Consider the following 19,387-nt stretch of genomic DNA (forward strand, 5'->3'; position numbering starts at 1 on the left):
TGTGTTTCCACTCTGAGCCCCCGCCGTCAGAGAAGAACGTGACGTCTCGTCTACCCGGCGCTATCCAACTAAACCTGACAAACGCCTGTGCGGCCTCATTTTCATTTTCCTTTCTCCTCCCTGTGGAAAGACTCCTCGCTCTGTGTTGCACCCACAGCGCTGGACCTCTGTTCCTTTCCTACCTACTCACGCTGGGAACAGAAACTCTATCACCTGACAGCATGGATTCATTAGCAAAGAGCTCACTGAGTCAGCTTCACCTGTTCCAGTTCAAAACAGGCCCAAAGCTCTTGCTCCAGAGTTGGTATACAGCACGTACTGTATGTCATATTAAACACGTACAGTGTCACCTTTACCAATTTCACAAACACCCATAATCTGCCTCCTGACTCCTATAATGAATAATGCTGACGGTTTAACTCTTTCTACAGGTTCCTCACTGGGTCACATGTTGGCTGAGTCACAGGTGATCAATGGTCGTGGAAGCGATGAAAGCCAAACACCACAGTGATAAGCACACGGAAAACCCCAGAGGAGACAATTGGTCCACTCTGTTATTCCGAACCAGCAGGTGGTTCAGTATGAGCAATCCTCTCATTTCCTCGCTGTCCAGATCTCTTATGACATTACTGTGCACGAGATGGTCAGATATGACGTGTGCTGAGAGGATCGTTTCTGAATGAAGGAATCTCACAACTCAAAGTTTGCCTTCAAGCAATAAAGTCAAATGTATCCCTCATTAAATGCTCTACTTTGAATTTCTTTTAAATTCCGATCAAGATGAAAAGATGTAAGTCAGATGACTGGTTTGTTGCCATAATAGCAGTCACACAGATGCACTTTCTTAATCTTTTAATCAGCATGACTATTTTGCAGGAGCAGGAAGTAACTAAGCACATTTCCTGTACTCACATACTGTACTTATGGTCAAATCTGAAATACTTGCCACTTACTTCTATTCCATTACGTGTGAAAGGGAAATATTGTACTTTTTTACTCCATTACATTCATTCGACGGCTGTTGTTATTTAAGGAATCGAGATTTCACATGGGAAACGTGATAAGTTTTTAAAATATGAACAACCCAGAGGTATATGATGTAGCTAACATTATCTCCACAAGCTACAGTAGTAAATTGCTAATTACACATTAGTGCATCAGTGGTAATAATGTGTTAATAGAATAGATCTGGTCTGATGCTCTCAGTGGCCGTTTTTCTGCATTTCTGACTTTTCATTCACTCAGATCCAACTAGATGAATGATGAATATTTCCATTTACCCTATTGTTGTGCATCAAGACATCAATTATTGGTTAAATTCAGAGCCCCACAGTTATGGAATTCGTTGACACTGAAATTGCGATGTTCCTTGGCTGGTTTAAAACAATCTTGTTTCATCTTGAATGTTGTGGAAAGATAATTCTGTGGGTTGTACATGTCTGCACTGAGGCCCCTTCCACAGTTACGTTGATGCCATCTGACCGCAGGAAACGAAGATTTCTGGCACAATGTTGAGAAACAAGCTAAAAGAGGAGCCTGACTCACTGAGACTTTGACTGAGAATAACCCTCACATTGTAAAGAGCTGACACAAGTTTTTTGTTCCTGAGTGGTCATGTCACTGCAGCTCTTTGTACAGCACATGCAGTACTTGTGCTGTCGTAAAAAAAAAAACAAAACAACTTGTGACCTTGTGACTCAGTGTAAATGCAACATATGTACCTGTGGCTGAATTCAGCATGGGATCTTTGTCACATGTCCTCCTCCTCCCCTCCCTCAGCAAAATAACCAAGAATATGTCTCTTGATAAGTTGCTGTGCTCTATCTTATATTTAACAAACACTAACAATTAACAGTCTCTATTTTGAAAAGACATTGCACAACTAAAATTGTGTGTTTATGATAATCACAATCATGTTGACCTGTATTGGAGATCCAGGAACTCCACATTAATCTATAAGCCTCATAATACATACCTATACACGTCCTCCAGTCATACGTCTCTGTAGTTCTGACAGTGTGGCCTGTCCCTCACAGTGACTTCTGAACCCAGATTGTTCCTCCAGAGCCCCAAAAGCCTCCAGGCCCCTTCCTAGTATGATGTGGCAGAAAAGCGGGGAGAACCCTGGGGAGAACTGTGACGGGGAACATCTTAATGTTCTTCAGGCTCTTCTTCTCGGTGGAAAGCACCTCGGAGGCAGATCGAAACCCACCCCCACTGAAAATCTTTCAATGCAGCTTTGCGTAGGGGTAAGGGCTGACATTAACTTGTCATATGTCTCTTTTTAGAGCCTCGACTCGACAGACTCCTCTAAAAGTTAACCTGGAGAGAGAGAAAGCAATGTGGGCTGGACAGGTGGAACATGAGGGAGTCATAGGAGCTGATTTACCAATCAAGCCTGACCTCTAGTGGTGATCATGTAGAGACACAGAGAAATGGAAAGCAAACATTGACCCAGTCACACCGAAATGACCACATTGTAATACTGGGCCAGCAACCAGGACGGACATTTCTCATTTCTTCACAATAAAAGCACATTAAAGAAAATGATGGGGTGTTTTATCATCAGTTAGCTTGCTAAGCTAATTTTCACTGTATTTGTACAGTATTAGCGTGCCCGACTCCTCTGAAGTATAGTGGCTCCATGATGACTGCCTCCAGACAGAGTCTGATATACTATGAAGTGGTGTGGTGCAAAGTAACAAAGTACATTTACTTAAGTGCAGTTTTTGTGTACTTTATTACCATTTTATGCCAATTTTTTTGCTTCTTTATCTCACAGCTGTTATTTTTGAAATTAAGATTTCACATTAACAAACATATGAAAGCCTTACAAAATACAGCACATTGGTAAACATCAAGCCAGTGGTTTTCAACATTTTCTGCTTCTGTCTATGTCTGTGTCTCTTCTCTTCTGTTCTTTGTCACCTTTCAGATGTCTATGAGTTGTTAAAGTTCCACCACAGAGACGTTTCCCCTCCAAACTTCTCAGATGGTTTCATTTAAATCACCCTTGGGGGCCCAAAGAGGTCAATTTCATTAAAAAAGCAAAGATTAGAGAAAAGTTACAGAAAAAAATAATTTGTGTTGCTGAAGTTTTTTCTTCTGCCCTTCAAAAATGATCAAATCATAATCTATCATGTGATTCTTTGGAGGAGAACCACAGGATTGAACTACTCCAACATTAGCTGGCTACAATAATAAAACACAATTTAAAAAACAAAAAACACTGATGAATCAGTATTAACCATCCAATAATGTCATCACAATGTTATCAGTCACAGGGTTTTTTTTTTTTTTTGTCAAGATGAGTACTTTTACTTTTTATACTTTAAGTACATTTTGCTGATAATACATCTGTTCTTTACTTGTAATGGACTATTTTTAGATTGCTATGTTATCAATTTAGTAATAAAATCTGAATATTTCTTCCACCACTACTATTCAGTGGACTTAAAGTGTGATCAAGTTCCATTTCTGCAGTCCTGTAAATTACAGTTCCCAACCTCTGGGGTACCAATCCCCACTAGGGGTCGCCAGAGCTTCACTGGTTGTCATGAGGACTTCATGATTTTAAGGGTTGTGAGAAAACCTTTTTGAAAATCTACAGCAAGCATACATCGCAGCATTTCATCCATCTGAGTGAGAAAAACTAAACGGAATTGATATTTTTTTAAGTTATATAGATATAGTATAGATTATTTTTGCTAAAAAGCCTCGTCCTTCACAGTTAAAACAACCAAAGTCTAAAGAACAATGGCCAAGTGACACAAAGAAGAAAACAAAGAATTTATATAATATCCATAAAATATCACACTTAGTCAGAAGTCATCAGTTTACTCAATGATAGAGAAGAGGTTCCTCTCTAAAAAAGGATGGGAATCAGTGTAAATTAATGTAAAGCTTGGTGAAAGTAAATAGTGTATGCTCGAGGATTATGAGTGAGCTGAGGTGAGCTTTTTTATTTATAGTGGGCGTTTCCAGTGGAAAGCTGCAGCTGTAGTTGCGATAGAGGTTCCTCATGCTTGAACATGTCAATCCCTGCCAGTGCTGCCCTGAGATTTACCCTAAAGACAAAATGAGACGGGACACGACTATATGATTAAAACAAAGTACAGTGTCTTCTTCAGTGTCTATCTTGTTCTTGCTTGTTTTACTTCTCTCTTCTGACGTTTACCCTCCCTCCCTCCCACATTTACTTTCCCTTACTGTCTGCCCTCCCCTCCCTCACATTGTATTTGTCACCCTCGTGTCTCTTTCCGTGCCCTCTGCGCCATTTTCTCTCCACCCCTTTCACAGAGAAGCAGGAGCTGTCAGAACATGCTGAGCAAAGTCTAGTTCTCACCGAGGCCTGTCCCAGGGTGGGGCTCTCCGGGTGTGTCCGTGACTCATATCTGTTGATCCTTGCCGTGTTTATCAGCTATGTTTCTCTATGTGTCTGCATTGGTGTGTGCAGGGACAACCCCACATGAGTATGAGCACAAAAACCAAGACAACTTGCAGGCTGCAACAGAATTTTCTGAACTTATTCACATACAGTCATGAAGAAAAACCTCAAACTTGCACATAGATAAAACTACATTTCAGGTGTTTCACTGCAGGTGTTGATCATTTTTATGTTAATCCACTGTGGCTCCTTCCTCTTTATCCTTTCCTCCTCTTTTTAATACTTCTTTCCTGCAGCCTCCTCTCTCACTCTCCCTACCCCTTTGAACATAAACATGGCCGCTGCGTTGTAAGAATCAGTCAGAAAACGTAACCGCTTCCAAAAAAAGAAACTCTTTATTGCATAAAAATACACAGACTACCAAAAATAATCAATTCATACTACAGTGGAAGAACAGCTGGGTGATTTCCAGAGGTGGATGAAAGTTAATTCTCTACAGGACAGTAAATACCCATGCAGTGACTAAGCTGGAGTTGAAAACACAGTCATGCCCGTATGTAAAAGCATGTTTTGCATCTCACCTACGAGACACGCAGGCAGAGTTTCTTCAAGTGTAAACCTGCCTTCATCTGCCCTCACTGTCAGTTAAAACTTCCACCAAATTACATTAATGTAGTTAATTTGCCTCACAAACAACTTGAAAGACTTGACTACTAATCTAAGATCAATCATCACGTTTCATCCAGCAGTCACAAGCGATCTTTCCTCAGAACCCTCTGGGATACGCGTTATAAAAACAAAATGACTTGCTCTCGCTCGAGCATGAAGTTGGTCTTGGCATGAACAGCCACGCGACGGGTGACCGGGATTAAGCAGGAGTCATGAAACCAGAGTGACGAGTCTGATGGGACATTCAAGGACTCACAACACTGAAGAAGCTAAGGCACAAGGTTTAATACACAGTATGTCAGGAGATTGTGCACCTTCGTCTCAGCAGACGGTCAACCAAAGGAGCATTATCAAAACTTATGGAGGCTTTTAGAAAATACACGATTGGTGTGTCTGTCTGACTCCAAGAAGGAAGGAAAAATTGTGAAAAATGGTTTAGTCCTTTCTCTTAATGTACCCACTTTGAGGCGAGGAAAGCACATAATGAGCATCTGAGTTTATATTCTTTCCTCAAAAGCAAAATTTTGACATGTGGGCACAACATTAAAGAAGGCTCGCATGGGTTTGGACCATTTAGTGAATATTACAAAAAGGCTGGGTCAAAATGGAAAAAGGTACTCAAATTGTTTTCTAAATGTGCATGAGACAGATTAATTGTCAAAGTCAATGAGGATTTTTTTCGATTTGCTTCCACTTTAGAGTGACGGTGAAGCAGGAAAGTCACAGTGTCTACTCATGAAGTGTAAGATTAGTAGTGTTCAGAATAGATACAAAAGCAGCACAGCAAACTCCCACAGTTATACCCCTTTTGATGAGTAAATAAGAATTTAAAAAATACTTAAAAAGGTGCAAACGCGACTGTTAAACTACACATACAGTTCCATACAGTTCCATATCTTACATTCAGCCTCTGAGTCCAAGCCTTCGCTTATTATTCTTATCTTACGCAAAGCAACATACAGAGGACAGGACACGCTTTGAAGAACTGAGAAAAACTAATTATAATAAATGGGGCAAAACCAAATGATGATTAATGACTCCTTTCTCCTGTGCAAATGTTTCCTCTGAATTACTGCCAAAGTTTTAGGCGATCTCAAATAAAGCAGGCTCGAGCGATGCTTTACACATAATTACATCCCTTAGGTTAAGTGCACTTGGGTGATCTTGCATTGAGAATTGTAGGTACAAAAGTACAGATAAAATAAGGAATGTGTTCCACTCAAATGCAGAATGTGAAGAAAAAAAAACTTTTTTATGGTGCTGACTTAATCTAAAATCGAGGTCTGTGGGCTAACAGATGCGACATCCAATCACAGTCCACTTCCAGAAAGAATCTTGCTTCTACTCTTGGATGGCGGAGGAAGGCTTCTCCACTGCAGGAACCAAATTTAACTGAACTGAGCCATTGTGGATCTTTGGTGAAATGGTACAGTGTGAAAATGTTCAATGGCCAGCACAGATCCGGCTCAGGGTGAAGGGTGGAGATGGCTGTAACTGGGCGGGTGTGCAGGTTTTGTCTTTAAGCGGAGGAGTAGATGTATTTGGTCTTGGCCAGGCCGGACAGCTCATCCTCGTAGCGGGGCAGGCAGCAGAAGAGGATGGCACAGCCGATGCAGAGGATGGTGGCGCCCCAGCCGAAGCCGTAGGCCCAGGTGTAGTAGTAGTGGCCCTCGAAGATCAGCTCGTTGAATTTGACGGGGTAGATGATCAGCGCGATGACCTGGAGAACCACTGCAGAGGGAGAGAGAGAGAGGGGTGGAAAAGGTTAGAGCACACTAAAACCCACTCCAAGAAACATCATCACACTGTGAGCGGGAGTCAGAAAACTGTGCACAAATGCAGGAAACAGAACAACTGTGCAGTCAGTCACGCAGCTGGCTGGACAAACCCGCCGCACTAACAGCAAGGTGTGGAAAATGCGTTTACACGAGCCTGTTACAGTGACATCAGCATATCAACGCCTATGAGGTGAGTCAGCATAAGCAGCGGCGATCAGATCTGCCACTGAAACACGGCGCTGGCACTGATGGCTGCCTGTCAGAGTTTCCAGACAGATGTTCTGTAGAAAGGTGTGCCACTGATTTGTGTGACGGTCATTAGAAATGTTTTACCCTTTACGCCCCGAAGACAAGGCATGGCAGGCAGTGAGTCAGGTGTGATGCAGACAGACGAATGAATTTTACTCAAAAGAGCGTGATTGGCCTTTTTGCCCTGTGAGGTGAGGAGGGCGAACAGTATGTCACCAGTGACTCGACGGGGGCTAAACGACCATACTGCCTTTGTTTTAGCGCATTTGCTACAAAATACTTCACATTACTTCACTTAAGATAGGAGTTTGTGCATGTTCCTGTCTTTCAGGCAGCCATTGCTTTCAGTTCATGTCAGCATGGGATGAAAAATAACTTAAAAAGCGACTTAAACAGATGTTTAAGACAAGAAAACTCACTTTACTTCCTGTAAAATTATGTATATAACAATGCAACAAAGCGGAATACCTGTATATTTTTTTAACCATCACTTAACTTCCTAACAGTCTCCATATGACTTTAAATAAGTTACAAACATCCAAACCCTCATCACTTTATTCCACATTCCAGTGGAAATCCCAAACCTTTCAAAGATACCTATTACACCAGGGTGAAGTTTGGAAAAGTGTATAAAAAGATGTGATAAGATGGAGTAACCACCTTCTTTTTCTTTGCACTTTCATCCAATTACCAGAAAGCGACCGTCAGATTACACCAACAAGCGTTGTGAAATGATCCCAGATGATTCATATACACGCAGATCAGAGACACGTCTATTATTTCTAATAAGTGTCGAGCTGGTGAGATGAAAGCGCTACAGAGGGATCGGTAAACATAGCTCGAATCTGGTTACTCTTTTCTAATCTTCCTCCACTCTGACTGATGCGAGAGTCATCCTGTGCCACCGGTGGGAGCCAAGCGCCAATTTCCTCTGTTGCTACAGCAGTGTGACACCAACAAACGGCGTCCAACTGTCTGTCTGGCACACTGGAAGCAGACGTCAGCGTACCTGTGAATTGTGACTGGCTGCCTCACCTGTCAGCTTGGCAGTGAAGAGCTATGTGTTTGTCTCTGTTTGTCCCGTGTTCTCACAGTATCTGTCGGGTGAGTCAGTCGGATGAAAACAATAAACCAGATGTTCCCATGGCAACGTCACAGAAGAACTCACCCCTCGAACGTCTAACTTTCGGCTCCCTCCCCGCCTTCTCTCTCACTCCTTTTCGCATCGATCGTCGCCATGTTCACCTGATTTCTTCATGGTTCGGGTTAGGTTTTCCTCCCTCTGTCACTCCCACTTAAAAAACTACCATTTCTAAAGAAAGTCTGACTTCCTCCTTCATGTTAACTCTTACGTATGCTGTTAACCTTCGTCTGCCTGCCCGACCTCGATGTCTCATACGCTCTGTCACAGTCTGATGACACACTAATCCCGCAACGGTGAAGGATTCAGAGGAGCTTTTAATTTGGTTTAGTCAGATTTAATGAAAAAAAGTACACACATTCATCATTGATCTGATTATGAGCATGCATATTATCTTATTATAAAGCACTTATTATTGTCTTATTTCGGGGTTAGGGTGTAATTCATGTACAACTTCCTTACTAACTATCAATAAGCAGGAATTAGGAGGTTATTGAGGGAAAACTCTTTGTAATGACTAATAAAGAGCCAATATGCTACTTATGCGCATGCTAATAAGCAGCTAGTTAATGGTGAATGTGTGCAACTTAATGTAAAGTGTTACCAAAATGTGCTTTTTTTTCTTTTTTTTAGCTGGACCATGATCAGCAACAAAACCACCTCCCGCATGGGCTGTAAAAATCTGTGCATTTAACACTTGCGTTCTGCAAATCACAAAATTATATAAAAATCAAAATGTGCATGTGGCAACAAGTATTGAAGTGAGCTGAGGGAGTCGGCATCGCATCCCTGGTGAGATTTATAGTCTTATTTCACTCTTTAATCACAAATGTACTGATTTAAATCACAATTACGTTGATTTTATTTATGGCTGCTTGTGTTCAGACATTTAGCATCTGAGAACTTTGGCTTCTTCTGTTCAATAAAATTTTTTTTTTTTGTAGAGAAACACGTTATATTATTATCGTATTTTATTATCAGCAGTAGAGCAAAACTCAAAACCTGAGGGGCTAAAGGTAAACTTTCCCTTTAATCGCTCTGTTCCCCGCAGTTAAAATTGCTAAAACCTTTAAAGGCTTCACATGCGAGCATAAACATGTTCTCTGAGGAGGACTATCAAAGCCCGAATCTGTGAGGCCCGAGGTGTCTTTCTCATCTCATATCTGATGGAGTGCTGATCTTTGCCGAGTTCGTTAAATTTTCCAACAAAGTACAACCGAAACAGGTTGAATCTTGACACACTTCGCTTGTCCTGCTTTCAGTTTTACTCCTCTGTTACTACCAACTCCACCTGACTCCGCTTCAAACTTTTAGGATTTATTCGCTGTCACGCTCGCCAGAACTCTGTAAGACTGTATGCATGTTCAGGCGTGTGTGTGTGTGGGCATCTTACCGACAACGATCAACAGGACTCCTATAAAGGGCAGGAGAGCGATGTTGAGCGAGCAGCACAGAGCCACGCAGGAGACGATGAAGGCGACGATGAGGATGAGGAGGCCGATGATCATCAGAGCAGCCACCGCCTGGGCCCAAGCTGGAGTCCAACACACACAAACGCACAGATTAGATGGAAATACTCTGAACAATCAGAACATTTCTTTGTATTTGAATTGCACACTTTTGTAGTTCTGCCCCATGATTATCCCGTCAGGATTTATCTGATATCAGCGAGTTGGTGTTGTTCCTTAAACATCATAATTAATGTCACTGCAGCACCATCAGTGCAAAATGGTGGAGGATTTCACCTGTGAGACCAGGCTTCGTGTCCCATGTGGACCTTATTGTTATATTGCTTTTGTTTTATGTCGGATAATTATATTTCATGCGTGATGTCCTAAATGCAAATAGCATTATTTCTATCTGATTAGTTCGTAGGTTGCACAGTTTTTGTGGCTCTGTTTCGGAAAATAAATGAGTCAATGCTTGGTGCAATGTGTCTTCCGTCACTGTTGCGGCCGACCTCCGTTTGACAGCTCACCCCACAAGGTCAGCGAGGTTCAAGCTGATACCGATAGATACGGAGACAGGCTGCCCTCTCACCGTCAACAGCACTTTCGTTTTCTGTGTCGCCCTGTGACATCCTGTGGCTGCTGGTTGTAGATGTTTGTGCCAAAAAACTGTAACTAAAACAGTAACTATCTAGTAATAACTCTAAATACTAAAGCAGCACTAATGCAGATAATCCAAGTGTTTTTCTATATGACTACAGCGAAGTCCAGTGGAACACACTGTCACACCCTATCCACTGTTACTGGATCTGACAACACCCTAAATTATTCATGCAGGTGTGTGTGAGTGCGTTCAGGTACTACCCTACCCACCTCAGCCTGAGGTGCTTGGTTCATCGCTCACACAGTGACACACGGCAGACTAGTTCGACTGGTTCAATGTTCCTCGCGGTGGATTCTTTAACATTATCATGTCAGCACCAGAATAAGGAACTCAGACTTATCGTGTGCATCGTCAATACTTTACTGCAGGGGTGGGAGCGTCTAATCCGCAGCTCAAGAAACGAAGAAAAACCAACTGAACATCGTCATGATGTCACACTGTCACTTTGATTCTGTGCATTACGAATCGGACGATCACAAAACACAAGTTAACTATTTTTTTTAAACAAAATTCGAGCAAAGCTGCACCCAAACACCCCGTGTTATATGATTAAATTTAAGTTTGTCCATTAACATATCATCATTTCAGCCATACAGGAAGACAGACTGTCACATAATAGCTGTGGCTAAAAACAACCGCACAGAAAATCTGCCACATTACCAAGTGTCAAGCAACGTTTTCTGTTCAAAGCACAAGAAAATAATTAGCTTAGCATTCCAGCATCCAGCAGTGACAATCCATCATCTGCACTGTGGTGAGTGTAAAAAGATTTTTAATTCACTAAAAGTGTTTCCAGAACTCAACCTCAACCTGCATGTGGACGCGTGAGCGCCTGCATAACTTTTAGACACTTCGCAGATGTTTTCCAAGTTAACATGTGCGCATTCATGAGCAAAACATAGGAAGGACGGAACTCTACATGTTGTAAAATGTGTTGAAGTCCTTTAAGATGCTGCTAAATGTTCCTCTCAAATTGTTTCCTTCACGCCCGGGTGCTTCCGGTTCTGCCTTCCTCGGTGAGTGTGCGTTTCCTTCTTGTGCCTCAGCCTGCCGTGTCCTGATGGATGTGTGTTTGTTTGTTTTCAGCTGGGGAATGTTCTGTGCTCACTATGCATTGTGAAAATGTCTGGGTGTGTCTGTGGGCGAGCGCTGCAACCGCCTCTCTCGATCACTCCCACATAATGCCATCCAGCTGTTCGGCATCTGTTTTCCTCTTCTGATCAAAACTAGCAGAGACTTTACTTCTGCGCTACATGCACGCAGGAAAACTGTGGCTTTTTCACGAAAACGCACCTATGAATTGTCCGAGTTAATACACTCTCAGACACAATTCGACTCTCCCACACGCACCGCATAAAGGATTTGGCTGTGACAAATGTGTTTGCTCTGAAGCTTGTATTCAGACCAGCGCTGGCCAAACAGTCAAGGATAATATTCATCAAAACCTCTTGGAAAAGGGCTTTCATGCAGGCAGCAGGGATCAACTTGACACCCTGCACTTTCCTTGAAAAGATTTTAATGGGACACCTGCCCAGCCAGCAGCTCTTGGTGCTCTTGAAACACAGTGCCAACGTTTTAATCCACACTTTATGAAGCGCCTTAACTTGGTGAAAAGGGAAAAGCTTTGAGTTTACAGTCATGTGACTGGAATTCAGCAGCAGAGATGATAGAAATGTGGGAGCGGGCGATGTGGATGAACTCTACGATGATAAACAGAAACGTTCAGAGCTGAGACAGTTACTCGATTGTTGACGAGTTCACAACAGGAAATTAATGGGAAACTCAATTGTTAATCGATTTATATGATGATTTTCTACCTTTTTATGTCATACGTGACAGTAAACTGAATATTTTTTGGTATCAGACCGATGGTCACATAAATTGGGAGTCTTAAGACAGCACTTTGAGCTCTGGGAGATTATACTGAGCAGTTTTCTTAATTTTCTTACACTACATCACATAGAGCAGTAATAGTTAGTTAATTTTAAATCAATATATTTTTGGATTTTGCAGAAAATCAGCAGACTAGAATGAATTCAGATCACGGCGTTTCATCACATTGGTCATATAAAAATCAAACGCTGCCATTAAGCTGTGCCTTAATATGACGGTACAGCCATATTTCTTATTGTCTCACGGTGAATACTGCCACATCGCCCTACCCATGTGCAATGACTTATATAAAACCAGTAGTAACCTACTTTTCGCACATTTTGCCAGTGGCACACTCAACCACGAAAGCATGTTTATTCTTGCAGTCCTCAGGAAAGTTGCAGTGAATTCACAGGCACACAGGGAGCGGCCAAAACCAAACGACAACAGTGTCATTGACTGTGCATGTTTGTTTCCTCATTATTTTTTAGTTCACCAACATATCTGCACAAGTATTTAGGCCAAGTATGCTCAGAGGGAGCTCTGGGCAAAAATGCATCCTAGATCCAGCCAGCAGTCTTCTGGCAGCTGTGGTGATCTTTTGTTTAACCACTTCAGTCCTGCTGAGACTAAAGGAGACTCGGCCAAAACAGGAGCAGCGCACGGTCCGGACGTAGAGCAAAACTGCTCGATCTAATACTCCAAACGAGACCAGAAAAATACCTGGAAAACACTTGAAGCAGCAACTTGAGAACTAAATAAAAGCAATTGCGTGTTTGGCCTCTTCAGTCGCTCCTCATCACTGTCTGTTTAAAGGGCTCTCCACGGCTGCTGTCACTGAGCCAAGATGGAGTGAAAAAGTGGAGGAATTCATCCCTTTCTTTTAATTAACTTCCCATCAAATCACTGTGCAATCATTAAGAAACACACAGGGACACATGCACGCGATGAAACGCAAAAATATAAAGAGATATATGTTTCTACAGCTATTAAAGAGGAATTTCTTTGAGTCTTATGTTATAACTGATAGTGGACATTGCTCTAAAGGTTGCATCTAATGATTATCTTCATTATTGATTAATTTGCTAATTATTTTCTCCATTTATCCTTGGTCTACATAAAGTCACAAAACAGTGAATATTACATCAGTAAATCCTAGAGAGCTTTTTTTGACCAACAGTCCAAAACCCCAAAAATTCAATTTACTGTTATGCAAGACCAAAAAAAGCAGCAGATATTTGCAGATTCATTCAGCCTGGGGTTGAACAGACTCACCTCACTGAGGTTGGGATTTGCGGTTAGCACTCGGGTTTGGTTGTAATGACTTAAATGGTGCCGAGTTTCTAGCAACCACACTGTAAATAACAGCAGTAAAATGTGGAGGAATATTCGGCCGTTTAGAGCTCTGAGTATAGACTCTGCAGAAGCACATAAACTGTTAACGTTGCCTCTTTTCACACAAGTAAATGTGAAGAAGAGCGTATGAACTAGTCAGAAACCACCACGAAGATGAAGGATAGAAAAATCTTCTGAACATATATCACAATACGAGGCTGAACTCCCAGCAGAGTTTTCACACAGTCTGATAAGGGCCAACAATACAGTCTTTGTTGGCGACTGTGGGTGTGGAATAACACAAACCCAACCTGAGAGGAGGAGAGGGCGAGAACAGAAGCCTGTTCTGTTCACTTAATGTTCGAAGTAATTGCAGAGTGTCAGTGAGCTCCTGAGTCCACACTGAAGAAAAAACCCATTAACATTTTTGTCTTTAAATAGCCATGTTTGTGTAAACAGGTCTTCGCGGCCATCTTATCTGATTTGTGCAGGTCACAAACTATTTTAAACAGCCAAAATCTGCTTGAGGCCTGGTTCAGAAGCTTAAAGACACATTCCCAATCTGACCCTCCAAACATTCCCTTCAGAGATATAACAGCCTTCCGCGGAGAACTATCAGCACTAAACACTGCTGCTGCCGCTGCTGCTGCTGCTCTGGCTGGGAATGCTCTGCCACTGTCTGCTTCATGAGATGTTATCCAGCCTATGATTGAACCTTTGGGATATGACACTGGCCTGCAGCTCATATTAAATCTCTGTGTATATTAAAATCAGATTAAAAGAAGAAAATGTGGCGGCAGCAGGAGGTGGAAGAAGAAGCCACAGGTGACAGAGCTGCTCTGATCGGCATCACAACCTGTTCTACAGGAGGAGCGAAGCACTGTGACAGATACAGACAGGTGTCAAATTAAAGGAAAGAAATGGAAAAATGATCTGATCGCTGTTTTTTTCACATGCTAAGCTGCTGTTCATCCTCTTTAACTGTCTTCTTCATCTTAATGCGACATTTGTGAGCCTGGAAATCCCACTGAAACACTTTTTGTAATGTTGGTTCTGTACAAATACACTCATAAAGAGACATTTCAAACACGGGGAATTCAAAGTTAACCTGCAGAAGAGGCAGTTTGAGTGTTTAATACAGCACCTGCATGAACGCTGGCTGCTCTGCGCTGTTTCTGCCTGGGTTGGAAGTTATAAATTAGATAATGAAGACCAAAGTTCAGGCCGCCTGGCAGAGAGTGCTGCAGGCCTCCTTCCTGCCTCAGCCTGGACTTTTTAGTTGTTATCAGAGGTCGAGTCCTTCAGGTTACAATGCGTGAATGCTGAATATCACACCCCAGCGAGACATCAGTTGAATCAGGCCATGTTATTGGCTGAATTAACCCGTGTATTTTCTCTATTTCGCTCAAGCCTGTGTCCCGCTGTGTTTCGTGTATACTTACAGAACTCCATGAGCGACTTGCTGTCCCACTGGTCATTCCTGCCTCGGTACTGGTTCCACATACTGGCGTAGTGAGACTTGGCGTCCTCGTCCTCGACCCATCCGGAGGTAGCGGCGATGGCGATGATGTCAAAAATAATGGCGAAGAGCAGCAGCAGGGGCACGATCCACCTGCATCGGGGGTAGGCGATCCCACAGCGAAACATGACCGACGATCGGAGTGCGTTGAGCGGGACAGAGAGAGGGACGAGCTGTGGGGGAGCGCGACGTGGTCCGTCCGGTTAAATAGTGTCTTGTGCGTCTTTGCGCAAAGGCTGTGTCAGAGGGTGTGGTGTGGATACCAGCTAGAAACCCCACCCGAGTGTGTAATGCAACCTGTTTTAGGACCTGAAGGGCTGGGCTTGTCTGGTTTAAGATGAATCAGGCCCAGCCCCATTCACTGTGTCATATTACACCCACAAACTGCAGCTGTTTGAGGCGCCTGATTCACCTGAGCGTCTTTTCAGTGGTAAACTTTCATTTTTTAGGTTTTAGAATGACAACAGGTGACTGTAGACCGAGCTGTGAGTGGATGGAGTGGCAGAGGTAAAGTACAATAAGAGAAAAGTGAGACAGAAAGTGAGGAGCTGCAGTACTGAGAACAGCCACAAGGTGGCAGTGCAAGGAAAACTAGTTATATAAAGAAAGAATACATAATTATTGCATTTCTCCTGTATTGTTAATTTCCTCTTCTCTTTACAATAAGGCTCATGCATATTTTAATACCAAGTCATTCTCAGGTGCCAGCATCAGTATTTGTCAGTGGTGCAGGAAGCATTCAAAACCACACTATAAAAAGTAAAAGTCATGCATTAAAAATGTTCCTAATGTAAAAGTATTTAAGTATAATGAAGAAAATGGACTTAAAGTATTGCAAGTGAAAGTACTCAGCTTCTGTAACTGTCATCCTATAATAAATCAGTAGATTATTATCAGTACTAAAAGTAGGATTTTACTGTTGTAGTTGGCTGAGGTGGCGCATTTATTAGACTGCTACTAATGAATATTTTCATGCTGGATTGATCTGCTTATTATTTTCTTCGTCAGTTAATTTTTTTGTGAGCAGCCTGAAAACAGTGAGAAATGCTGTTGTAATTATCTGGAACAGTGACACCTTCACTGTCCACGCCTCAAGATTATACAGTGATTAAAAGGAAAGTCCTCACGTGTGTGAAGCTGGAACCATGAAATGGTTCTGCATCAAAAGTGACTTCGTGAAAGTAGGCAATTAATTCTCGGTCGAGTGACGAACTGATTAATCAACTTATCATTTCAGCTGTGTATGCTTCCACGTACTGTTGAATATTTTAATTTATTACAGAACGTCATATTTTATAAGCTCCTCATATGTTTTGTCTGCAGAAACCAGGTTTTTTTAAAGTAACTAGGAACTTAAACCGTCTGATAACTGAAGTGAAGTGAAATGAAAAGGAAAGAGTTTAGTTACCATTGCACATTTATATAACAAAATTATTAAAATTAAACTTGGAAGAGAGCGCTCATCATCCTTGAGAATTGTTTTTATTGTAGAAAAGTGGTGTACAATGTATCTCAATTATGACAATATATTTTTAGAATTTAAAAAACAGAAATACATTTAGAAATATAAAAATATATAGTGATGAAAATAAAAAGTAAAGAGAAAAAAATCTATAGACAAAATAGTATATGGAGAAAGCTCATCCTCGTAGGTAATTTGTGTGTTTTAATTTGAGTCCTTTGATTTCACTGTGTTTTGAAGCCAGGCATCATCTCTCTCTCATTGTGTCAAATAAACTAAAGTGAACTAAAAAAAAGAAAGGGGGGCAAATTAAATTAAACACCTCAATAATGTCTTGCACAGCTGTCTTGCATTATAAGACAGACACTTTGGTTTTGCAGCTTCAGGCACAGAAACAGTATTTTTAGCTGCTACCCTGCTATGTGCAGACATTAAACACTTTACCCACCAATTTAATTCCCCTCAAGGACATTTTTTGCTTTGGATTATTTTCAAAAACTTGTCTCAGCACAGTTTATGGTTAGTATTTGTGTTGTTTATAATGCTTAGTGGCTTTTATGTGATTTTTTCCGCCATGCTTTTTGTAAATAGTAGATGTGTTTGCCTCTGTGACGCCTGCACAGGCATAAAGTTTCTTTTATCTTATGATGAACATAACAAATGCAGACACTTCCGAACAGGACACTGGGGATTACTGAATGGTTTTAAGGGTGTGAAAATGATGTGAATCCAATACTCTGGCCTTCACGGTCACCATATCTCAACCCGCCTGAACACCTCCGGGACATTTTGGTGTTTGCACCGTCATCAAAACACCAAATGAGGGGAAACTCGTTTGGAGGAATAGCTGACATCTGCAGGCGTTCTGTGGCGCTTCACAGACGGTGGATTGTGCAACAGCCCTGATGACACTTGGACAGCAGGCCTCGTGATTTTATTGGGAGGCTCTCTGATTCACAGCTGTCAGCATGCCTAAGCTTAAACAAAACTGATGCAATATCTCAATCAAAAACCGTGAAAGCTTACAGAGTCTGTCAGTGATTCATGGCCAGAAGACGTCACCATATGACATAATCAATTTAAGTGTTAATACTCTGATGTCCACAGCGGGGAGACAGTACTCCGTGTTTGTAGATACAACATTTGCTGTCTCCACCAGCACCGTGTAAATTTGTTCTTCAGGTCTATGCTGATTTTCATATTGAGGGCAGCTGCTGCTGTAAGGTGAGAGCTTGTTATAGGTGTCAGGTGAGAAGTGCAACAAGCTCATATCATTTCATCTGTGAAAGGTGAGATTTAAGCAAGTATGGCCACAGGACACGAGTGTGTGTTTGTGTTTGTGTACATTAGCAACAATCAGTGATGGAAGAAGTACTCAGATCAAGTTCTGCACTCAAAATTCTACATGAGTAAAAATACACAGGTGTTAAATTATGGAGCCATCAAGGTCCTGAAAGATCAATTTTTGTTAAAAATGTTATATATACATGATAATAATTGGTGTACACAAGTTATGATTGTGTGAAGAAGATAAAAACATTTTTTCTGGACTTCAGGGCTCTTCTGTTAGTTTTGTTGCGCTGCATTTTACTACTTTTCATTCTTATAAGACCATGATGTCAGGAGGACTTTGTGTTTACTTGCCTGGCCTGACTCTCTGCCTCCATCTCTAGCCCCTGCTCACTGCCCCCAGGCCATGTTCTCTCCTCTGGCTCCCCGGACCTGCAGCCCTCCAGCGATCCATTGGAGGCCCTCAGATTCCAGGCACCTGACGTCCCCTCCCGCCTGCACACCCGTTCCCACTTCCCTCAACATCCCTGCGTACAAATATCAGCCCTGTTTCTCCGGTCAGCTGTCAGTACATCAGTGCTGCTTTGTTGCACATGGTTTGATTTCAAGCTGCTGTTACCCGTTACCCTATGACCTAAAGTCTGTACTTGCCTTTCTGCACCTTTTCCAGCTTGTCTGTAGATTCTCTGCCACTTGTTTTTTCGACCCTCTCCAGTAAGACTATGTACAAGGTAACTGTAGCTGTTAAATTGTAAAAGTACAATGTTCCCCTCTGATGTGTTCACTTATTTGCAGTACTTGAGTAAAAGTACTTGTTAGGGCAGCTGTAAAATAATAGAGGAAAGAACACCTAATCATTCAGTACTGAAGAAAAGATCAACTGTATTAAACCCCAGCTGGGGAAATTTGGTGCTACAGGCAGCATCAATAAAAAAAATACAAAATAAGAAGATTGATCTCCATCTTTACAACTACGCTTGTGTGACAGTAGCACTCTGACTGAAATAATGAGAAAGAGATTGACAATTGACAATGGTATGGATTGTTTTATTTGGTCTGTGTCAGGCCAAGCCACATTAACATATAACAATTATTACGATGTGATAAAAAATAACAACAATAATAAAATTCTAAAAAATGTATTTGCACTTTTTTATTGTGGAGTTCAATAAAGATCTTTAAAAAGACAAGAAAAAATAACACTTGGACCCTGGATATAATGCTATTTTGGGTGCATCTGGGCTAAGAAATATTTAAAAACATGACATAAACGATAATACATGTTTGCTCCTTGACAGGTTAAACTGCACAGCGTGTGCTGAGGTCGTCTTCAAAACATTTTCACATAAACCAGGGAGTTATAATAACAATTCTTTGGCATTACAAAGCCTGGAAGAATTAATGGTTTTACAGGTTACGCAACACACACACACACACCCACACACACACAAAACTCAAACTGAGCTGATTACCTGAGTGCAATCTGTCTTTAGTCTCTTTATTTTTAAAGCTACTGCCCTGATGTAAATTATTTTCTAGCATGTAACAGAATAAAATCTTACCAACAGAAAGG

General features: G+C 41.7%; 1 protein-coding gene across 1 annotated transcript; it reads right to left on the reverse strand.

Moving 5' to 3' along the window:
* Positions 1 to 4,763: 4,763 nt before the first annotated feature.
* Positions 4,764 to 15,343, reverse strand: LOC121613968 (p53 apoptosis effector related to pmp22). Its single transcript, XM_041947710.1, has 3 exons — positions 14,986 to 15,343; positions 9,618 to 9,758; positions 4,764 to 6,787 (listed from the first exon to the last, which is right to left on the reverse strand). The coding sequence occupies exons 1-3, from the start codon at positions 15,188 to 15,190 to the stop codon at positions 6,576 to 6,578; spliced, it is 558 nt and encodes a 185-aa protein (XP_041803644.1). The 5' UTR covers positions 15,191 to 15,343; the 3' UTR covers positions 4,764 to 6,575.
* Between the last annotated feature and the right edge of the window lie 4,044 nt (positions 15,344 to 19,387).

The sequence above is a fragment of the Chelmon rostratus genome, chromosome 11, assembly GCF_017976325.1.
Source record: "Chelmon rostratus isolate fCheRos1 chromosome 11, fCheRos1.pri, whole genome shotgun sequence".
Taxonomy (NCBI): domain Eukaryota; kingdom Metazoa; phylum Chordata; class Actinopteri; order Chaetodontiformes; family Chaetodontidae; genus Chelmon; species Chelmon rostratus.